The 9705-nt window shown below is 42.3% G+C and overlaps 1 protein-coding gene across 1 annotated transcript; it reads right to left on the bottom strand.

Moving 5' to 3' along the window:
- Positions 464 to 5900, bottom strand: LOC107646530 (protein FAR1-RELATED SEQUENCE 5-like). Its single transcript, XM_016350714.1, has 3 exons — positions 5675 to 5900; positions 2139 to 2256; positions 464 to 2066 (listed from the first exon to the last, which is right to left on the bottom strand). The coding sequence occupies exons 1-3, from the start codon at positions 5898 to 5900 to the stop codon at positions 464 to 466; spliced, it is 1947 nt and encodes a 648-aa protein (XP_016206200.1).

The raw sequence follows: 9705 nt of genomic DNA, 5'->3' as shown, positions 1-9705 counted from the left end.
CACTCGATGCAGTTTATAGGCAATTTCGTCCCAAGACCCGGACATCCGAAATCCCTATGCAATGACCACTTTAAGTTGGCAACAATGTCTCGTTACATTACTCGGTTTACACTAACTAGCCCTTTCTAATTTAATTAATCAAACACAAACGCAACTATTGTCACAACACAGACCAACACATTGAAACAGACCAACATATTGAGGAGGCACGTCCTCACAGGCTCCACTGTATACTACATTCGTCCATGAACGCAACCAATATGACGAAAAGTAGAAAATTTTTTTCGGCAACAATGTCTCGTTACATGACTCGATTTACACTAACTAGCCCTTTCTAATTTAATTAATCAAACACACAAACGCAACTATTGTCACAACACAGACAACACGTTGAATTTGGCACGTCCTCACAAGCTGTACTGCATACTACATTCGTCCCTGAACACAACCAATATCACCAAAACTATAAAATTCTTAACTCACATTGCGCTATGCATACGCCCTTCCGGATGTCACGCCAGCAAGTACGGCTCTTAGCAGCCACCCAAACTGAATCCAGCTCGACTCGATGCGTAACCGCCAACAAGAACAGTACAGCCAGCTCACTCAAATTCGTAGTACTCCTCACCCCCTCTCCTGCCTCCATGCTTTCGTAAGCCGTGCCAACCTCGAAACTGTCGATGTTCTCCCCCATACTCGATTGTTGACACTTGCGAGAATTGTGTCCGCCCTTTCCACACAATCGACACCTCTGAACACGGCGAAACTTTCCCCGAGAGGTAACAACTCTTCGACCGTATCCTTTGTACCTTGCCCGCATCGGGTCTCGAACAGACACCCTCCTGGCCTCCTCAGCAACACCTAACCTTTGGCGATGTTTGTCCTGCAGGGATTGACGCTCCTTTGCCAACCTTGTTTTCACGTCCACGTAGTCCTCGAAAAACTGGCAAGACAGGCTCACCAGCTCCCTGCAATCATCCAGCATCGCCGCGTGCATGCTCATGTATGCCGCGTCTGGGATCTCCCCAACACGAGTTTCGTCGCAGGGTGCACGCGGCTGCTTTGCCCTCTTTGTCCACCGGTCAAGTATTAGGCCTTTGGGGATAGCTGTCATGTTCAGATAAACTAGAACCACAACCATGTGGACACAAAGAAGCCCAAAAAACTCCATCCGCTGACAAGAACAGCTGAATTCGTCGTCTTCCTCGGCCCAGGACACGGCCCATGATCTCTGCTTGCAGTACATTGCAACCTCGAACAAAACACAAGCGCTCGTCCTCTTGGTGGACACAACTCTAATGTTGCTGGCTAGCATCAGCACCTCCCGAAACAGTTCGAAAACCTCTCTTGTATAAACCGTTGCAGCGAACTGCTCAATGGCCTCGAGTTTCGTCTTCACAACAGGTTCGCCATACGCAGACTTGTAGTCTGCCACTAGTTTTCTCCTCCTCATGAACTCCAAATAGTGTTGGAAGTGCTCCACAAACTCCCTCAGATTGTACCCGTTGTGTATAAATTTTCCAAGCTGCATATTCAAAGCCTCGCACCTGGATGTCGTCTTCAGACTTGTGAAGAATTTCCCCTGGATATGGGCATTGGACCAGGAATGTTTCTTGGCATATATCTCCACTATCCACGGATGATCCTCTAACCCGTGGTCCGCCACACTATCCGTCCATATTGTCTCAAATTCGTCAACCTCTAGATCTCCCATGAGGCACAGACGAAATTTCCTGAGAAAACTCGGCCGTCCAACTCTAGCAGTGGCGTTCCTTAACAAATGCCAGCTACACAACTTGTGATGTGCACCGGGAAAAACTGTGCTAACCGCACTCTTCATGGCGAGGTCACCGTCCGTGATGACAGACTTCGGCTGTTTTCCCTTCATTGCCTCAAGGAATGACCGCAGCAACCACACATAGCTTGCTTCGCTCTCGTTGCTCAATATGGCGCAGTCGAACACCACCGTCCTCATATGATGGTCCACCCCTGAGAATATTACCAAAGGGCACTTGTATTTGTTACGACCGTAAGTTGCATCAAAACCCAGGACATCCCCGAACACGCTGTAGTCATAACGACTTGTACCATCGCACTAGAAGAGATTTTCCAGCCTCTTGTCAACATCTAGCGAGTACCTCCAGAACATCCTGGAATCAGTCGTCCTTAAAGTTCCCAAAAACTTCAACGCGGACTCCGCATCTGTCGCGCCTGCCTCAGAACATTTCATTATTGTAGAGATACCATCAGTGGCAACTAAAAAAAATATACAAAATATTAGTTAGTCATAGTTATTTCATAATAATAAATAAATGGCATATCATGTTTTGTTCCTTAATTGTTGGTATAGCAAAATAAAAATGATATATATTAAAACTACAGAAGTTTGTTGGAAGCAATCAGACAAAGAGATGTCAAATTATGATTTAAGAAAATCAAATTAAATTAATTTTCTAGTCCTGAATATTTTAAAAAAATATAGGAGTAATATACTAAGCAAATATTTTGGAGATATTGGTTAAAGAGGTGATAGAGATAGTAATAGTAATAATAAGGTCAACTTCAACCTGTTGAGGAGATGATGGAGTAGTACAAGAACCCATGGGTTGTGGTGGGACATGACAGTGTCAATAATGGCAGAGGAATAATCTTGATGTATTTGCTATAAGAAAGAAGCAGCATGTGGGAACTTTCACACAAAACAAAATAGGCGTTGTTAAGTCATATATCTCATCAATCTCAAAATTGACTAAGCTCTATAGAAATTATTCTTGTCTGCATTATAAGATTACCTTTATACTTTTCGGGCTTCATAAGAAACAAGAGGTGAGTAGGTGACCATTCAATCGGTGTTACTTTTTCCATAAATGTCTCTTACTTTATCTCCTAATGTATGTTTATATAGCACTACTTAAGTAAAATTAAGGAAGGAATGGCATTATTCAACTACTTCTAGCACTAGTGCTGTTAACAATCCATTAGAGAAGGACTAAGCTTCTGAATATTGCATTAGGAGTTGTGATTAGTTAAGAAAATCTAACGAGGATCAAATAGTAGTACATAAATTGTCAGTACAGCACTCACACCCATTCCGCTCGCCTGACGCATTCTGCTTCACCCTCCTTGTGTTCCATCGCGAATCGTCCGTACAGCACTCACACCCATTCCGCTTGCCCGACGCATTCTCACCGCTTGCGACTCCCCATCGCTCGCCACTCGCACCCCACGACTCTCCATCCGTCGCGACGCAACCACCACCAGGCCCCCATTCGCGACGCGCGATCAACTATTCCGATCCATGGCGACTTTTCCACTCGCGATGCACGACCTCCGTGACTTCCTCCTCACAATGCGCCACCGCGAGTCCCCCACCGTTCATGCAACGCCGTCCAAGACTTCGCCGGCCACCCTGTGGCTCTTCTTCTCCTCCTCCTATTTGGTTTTGAATTATTTTTTAACTAGTTTTTTATGTTTCTTTTTCCTAAATTTCGGATTATTCTTTTTATTAGTTTTGGATGATTCTTTTTTTTTATATTTTGTATTTTTTCTTAGGATTTTGATGATTCTTTTTATTAGTTTCGGATGATTCTTTTTCCTATATTTCGTATGTTTTTTTCTTAGGATTTGGATTATTCTTTATCTTATGTTTTGATGTTTTTGTTTTTTGGAGTTTTGAAGTTTTTTTTTGAAAGAGGAATTAGGGTTTCCGTAATAAATGATAAAATGTGAATTAGAGTAAGAAGAGGTAATTAATAACCATTAATTTTGTATCTTTTAAAAAAATTTTAAATAATCACTAATTAATGACAATTAATTAGTATAGAATGTAGTTCAAAAATATTTATTGACTTGTTGTTGGCTAGGCCCCTATTGGTGCATTAGCAAAATTGTATATTAAAACTATTTAAAAATTAATTTGATGTGGTATTTAATTTCCTATAAGAACTTATATAATGTTAAAATGAATTTTAATAAATCATCATAATTCAGAATTTTCGAAAACTACGTACATTTGTATCTAATTCAAAGCCAACCAGAAAATAACTTCCTGTAGTAACATTGATGTTAATGAAAAGTCAGGTTTTTGAATAAAAAAAAGATGTTAAGAAGGAGAAGTAGCAATCGTTGCCTACTTCAAATAGTGGTCATGGAGAGCAAGCTGAGCAACAGCGACAACAATAACAAAATCTTGCTAAATTTTAAAATTAGCAAAAATATAAAATGAAAAACAAAAATTCGAAAAAATAAAGGGAGAAAATCAACCGATGGCGGTGCAAGCGGCAGAGATGTAGTGTTGCGAAGGTGAGAGATTGACAATGACAGACTAGAAAAGAAAAGAGCCAAATGCAGTGAGAGCATCATTCACAAAGGAGGCGGCATTGCTACTAGATCTGGAGATGCGTTGGTGGAGGAGGCGCCTTTGTTCGATCTGAATTGCGGTGGCAAGGGTGGCAGGGACGGCTACAGCAAGTTTCGGTGGTGAGCTTAAGCTTTCTTTGAATCTCTGAGACCTAGTTTTCTCTGAATCTCTTCCGACACTTGGTTTAGGTCACACTCCCTCTGATCTCAATTGATAATTGTTATCAAAAAATTATTTTAATAAAAATAATACTGGCCATAACTTTATGGCCAATAAAAATTTTTTACTAAAAAAGATTTCTTATATTTATTAGTGGCAACAATGACACTTGTCATTATAATATAATTTTAATAATTATTGAATAGCTTATCACATAATTACTGAATGGAGCTATTGACACTCTATTTCTGAATAGCTTTGCCATCCCATTATCCATTGAATCTCAGAAATATTGGTGTTCTTCAGAACTAGAACTCGGATGATATTATTGATTTTCTTCCTTAGGCTCTTGTTGATTCTTAAACACTTTTCTTTTCATTGGTGCTTTGCACCTTTGAGCCTAGTCATGACTCTAAGTATTTTTTCTTCAAGCTTAACTTGAAACATAAACACCACAAGCACTTAACTGGGGGAACCTTTTAGGTTCGAATTTTTCTTTTTATTTCTCCTAGACAGTGGTGCTCAGAGCCTTAGGCATACTCTGTAACAGCGTTGGGTCACGACTTTAAGTGTTCAGTCTCAAGGTTTACTTGACACTTTCACACCATAAGCATATGCTTAGGGAAAACCACTCTTTTGAGCTTTAGATCAATTTTGACCCTCCTAACCATTGATGCTCAAAGCCTTGGACCTTTTTCTTTTGATTTTTCTTTTCTTTTCAAATTTTTTTGCTGTTTCTTTTGCTTCAAGAATCAATCTTTTTCTTATTCCAGAGAATCAATAATATTTCTCTAAATTTTTGTTCCTCAAGAACCAATATACTCAACTCTAATATCAACTATGCACAGTTAATTCATACATTCAGAAAATAGAGATAAGGCAACCACGTCAAAGTAATCAAAATAACTCATAATATAACTCAAGATCTTATGCATTTCACTACTTCTTTTTCAATAGATTTTTCCTTTTAAGCTTGATGCGGAATACATAAGACATCTTGAAAAATAAAAATTAAACTACTACTAGAAAGCAAAGAAATCCTAAGAGTGATCATGCAACTAGAATAGAAAACAGATAACAAATTGAACTACTAGGAAAACAGATATAATAAAAATAGGGAGAATGAAACTAGACCACCTTAGTGATGGTGGCTACTGCTCCCTCTGGAAAATCTTCTGGAGCGTTTGAGCTCCTCAATGTCATGCCCTTGCCTCCTCTGCTCCTCCATCATCCTTCTTTGATCTTCCATCATCTGATGGAAGAGAGTAGACTGGTCCCAATGCTCCAGCCTCAACTGATCAATGGATGATGTCAGCTCCCCTAAAGATGTGGTCAACAAGTGCCAGTAGTCACGGGGAGGAAAGTACATCCCTTGAGGCATGTCCGGGATATCTTGTGGAGGCGGTAGAACTGGCTCTTACTGCGGTCCTTACACGGGCTCCCTAGCGTGCTCCATACCCTTCTTTGTGATCGGTCTCTCCTTGTCAGTCAAGTATCTCCCTCTATGTGAGCTCCAGCTGCTGCACATAGGCGTTGGATGAGATGAGGGAATGCTAGCCTCGCAGTGGTGGAGGGCTTGTCCGCTATTCTGTACAACTCCTGAGGGATCATCTCATGAACCTCCACATCATTGCCGAGTATAATGCAGTGAATCATCACTGCTCGCTCGACTGTAACCTCAGAGCGGTTACTCGTAGGGATGATAGAGCGTTGGATGAACTCCAACCATCCTCTAACCACTGGCCTAAGGTCAAGCCTACCCAGTTGGTAAGGCCGACCTTGAGCATCCCTCCTCCACTGAGCTCCTGGTACGCAGATGTCAGCAAGAACTTGATCCAACCTTTGGTCAGTGTTGACCCTTCGAGTGTATGAATGAGGGTCATCCTGTGGCTCTAGCAACTGTAGTGCCACCCTTACACTTTCGGGGCTTAAAATCCATGATTTGCCCTCTAAGCATGGTGCACCAATTCTTCAGCTCCGGGTTCACGCTTGTATCATGCTTCTTTGTGATCCAGCCGTTGGCATAGAACTCCTGCACCATCAATATTCTAACTTCGGTCATGGGGTTGGCCAGAAATTTCCAACCCCGTCTCAGGATCTAATATAAAATGTCCAAGTACTCATCGTCCTTCAGCTTGAAGGGGACCTTGGGAATCACCTTCTTCTTTCTCACCATGTCATAAAAATGGTCTTGATGGGCCTTGGTGAAGAATCTTGTGAAATCCCATGGCTCGGAAGCGGGGGCTTTCTCCTTTTTTTTCCTTAAGGACTCTCCGGTCTTAGGTGCCATGGAGGTAAGATAAAAGAAGCAAAAAGCGGAGTGCCCAACACCAAACTTAAAAATTTTGCTCGTCCCTGAGCAAAGAGAAATATAAGAAGAGAAAAAGTAAAGAAAATAGAAGAAGGGGATGGTAGAGGCTTCGACCTTGGGGGGAAAAAAGGGAAAGATGAAGAAAAGGAATGTGTAATGTGAGTGGGTTGAGAGAATCAAGGTAAGTGATGGGTGATGGGACTAATGAATGTGGATAGAAAAGTGGGTGAAAGAGGACTGAGAATGGATGAGAGTGAGTAAATGGTGAAGTGATTGGTGGGTGGGTGTTATCCATTGGCCAAAGACTTCAAAATTCAAATCAGCATGCTGCCTCCTCCCTGGGCGTTGTACGTCAGGCTGGCGTTGAACGCCACCAGGGGGATCCCCTTTTTTTTCTCTGGCGTTCAACGCCAAGAATGGACATTGAACGCCCTAGGGGGATAAAAAAATGGCCTTGAGACACTCTCTTTTGGAAACCTTGTACTCCCCCCTGGGCGCTGAACGCCGGATCTGGCGTTCAATGCCAGCAGGGGGCATCCTCCAGGGTACGCTGTTTTTCCTGCTGTACTTTTCTGTTTCTATTCTAAGCGCTATACATGACCACAAACGTTAGAAAAATGAGGAAAACTATGAAAATTAATGTAAAATAAAATGATATGAATTCAAACTAACATAAATAAAAATAGTATAAACAACAGTGAAAATAAACTATAGGATACGTATGGTTGGGTTGCCTCCCAACAAGCGCTTATTTACCATCATTAGCTTGACGGAAACCTCCTTTACGGAGGTTCATAGGGGCTCAGATCTTCACCCCTCATTGTGAACTTCCTTCCTGTGCTTTCATGAATCACTCAACATGTTCCAGAGACAGGATCCAGTTCACCGTGTGCGGTATGACTGGACTTCTTGTGAAGACTACTCTCATACCAGGTAAGAAGTCTTCAGTTGAAATCTTCTTATTCCTCTAACCCTTGGGTACTTTCTTCTTGGGGCCTCCTTCTTCAGTGCTAAGTGGTGAATGTCCAACACCAAACTTAGGTTTGATGTCAGGGGACTCGGAATGGCTTTCCACTGACTGAGAAGGCTTGAGCATTGAGCTTTGTATGCTAGTACTTCCTTTATCTGAGAGAGTTTGAGGTTTGGGAATCTTGAACAGCAAATAGTCCTCATGCATCCTCAAGCATAATTCTCCTCTCTCTACATCAATCAAGGCTCTCTTGGTAGTTAGGAATGACCTTCCTAGGATGATGGAGTCATCCTTTCCTTCTCCAGTGTCAAGTATCACGAAGTCTGCAGGGAGGTAAAGGTCTTCAACTTTTACAAAGATGTTCTCCACCACTCCATATGCTCGCTTCAGGGACTTGTCCGTCATCTCCAGTGAGATCCTTGTGGGCTGTGCCTCTTGGATCCCCAGCTTCTTCATCACAAAGAGAGGCATTAGATTTATGCTTGATTCTAGGTTGCATAGTGCCTTCTCAAATGTGATGGTTCCTATAATACAGGGAACCAGGAAGCTTCCGGAATCTGGCAACTTCTGGGGTAGTTTCTTCTGCACTAGTGCACTGCACTCCTTGGTCAGCACCACAATTTTATCTCTCCTCAGGGCCTTCTTTTCAGAGACTGCGTTTTTCAGATAGGCCATATAGGGAAGTTTCTTCTCCAACACCTCAGCAAAAGGAATATTGATTTGTAGCTTCTTGAAGACTACCAAGAATTGAGCAATTTGCTTATCCTTGGTCTCCTCTTGCATGTTATGAAGGTGTTGTTCTTCATGCTCTTCTATCACCACTGGGGCATGTACGAGTGTACTGCTAGTCTCCTCTTGAGCCTCTTTCTCCTTTAAATCCTCCGCAACATCCTCTTCTTTGCGTTCGGCCTCCTTGTCCATAGTGAGGGCCTTGCACTCTTCCCTTGAATTCACCTCTGCATTGCTTGGAAAAGTGTTGGGAGGTCTTTCAGGTATCTTGCTGCTCAACTAACCCACTTGTATCTCCAAGTTTCGAATTGAGGACTGGGTCTCTTGCATAAAGTTATGAGTGGTCTTGGAGAGGTCAGAGACTATTGTGGCCAAGTCATAGAGGCTTTGCTTAAGCGTCTCCATCTACTGCTGAGAGGGTTAGAACTGTCTGTTGTTGAACCTATTTTAATTGGTTCTACCCTGATTGTTGTTGAAGCCTTGTTGAGGCTTCTGCTACTCTCTCCACCCAAAGTTAGGGTGATTTTTCCATCTCTATTATTGGAATTTCTAGAGGAATTTCCTATGAAATTCACTTCTTCCATGTTGGGCTGAGCAACATCACCAACGTCCCCTCTATAGGATGCATCTTGAGCGTTGACAGCTGAAACTTGCATCCCACTTAAGTGTTGGGAGATCATGCTAATTTTCTAGGACATGAGCTTGTTTTATGCCAAAATCGCATCCAGTGTTTCTACTTCCATGACTCCTCGCTTCTGAGTGGTTCCAGTGTTTACAGAATTTCTCTCAGAAGTGTACATGTACTGGTTGTTGGCAACCATCTCAATTAGCTCATTTGCCTCCTCAGGTGTCTTCTTCATGTGTAATGAAATACCTGCTGAGTGGTCCAATGATATCTTGACCATCTCAGAGAAGCCATCATAAAAGATCTCCAGTATGGTCCAATCTGAAATCATTTCAGGAGAGTATCTCTTAATCAGCTGCTTGTATCTCTCCCAGGCTTCATAGAGGGACTCCCCTCTTTCTGTCTGAAGGTCTGGACTTCCACTTTAAGCTTATTCAGCTTCTAGGGTGGAAAGAACTTGGTCAGAAATCCAGTGACCACCTTGTCCCATGTGTCCAGGCTCTCCTTGGGCTGAGAATCCAACCATAGTTTTGCTCTGTCCCTTACAGCAA

Source organism: Arachis ipaensis, chromosome B01 (assembly GCF_000816755.2).
Source record: "Arachis ipaensis cultivar K30076 chromosome B01, Araip1.1, whole genome shotgun sequence".
NCBI classification, from domain to species: Eukaryota; Viridiplantae; Streptophyta; class Magnoliopsida; order Fabales; family Fabaceae; genus Arachis; species Arachis ipaensis.
This window is presented reverse-complemented; position numbering and strand designations above follow the sequence as displayed.

Coding starts and splice junctions, on each gene's coding strand:
- LOC107646530 (XM_016350714.1), bottom strand. CDS start 5,900: ATGCCTCAAGGGATGTACTTTCCTCCCCGTGACTACTGGCACTTGTTG. Junction 2,257..5,674: donor AAGATTTTCCAGAGGGAGCA/GTAGCCACCATC, acceptor TATTTTTTTTAG/TTGCCACTGATGGTATCTCT. Junction 2,067..2,138: donor GATTCCAGGATGTTCTGGAG/GTACTCGCTAGA, acceptor TTATGACTACAG/CGTGTTCGGGGATGTCCTGG.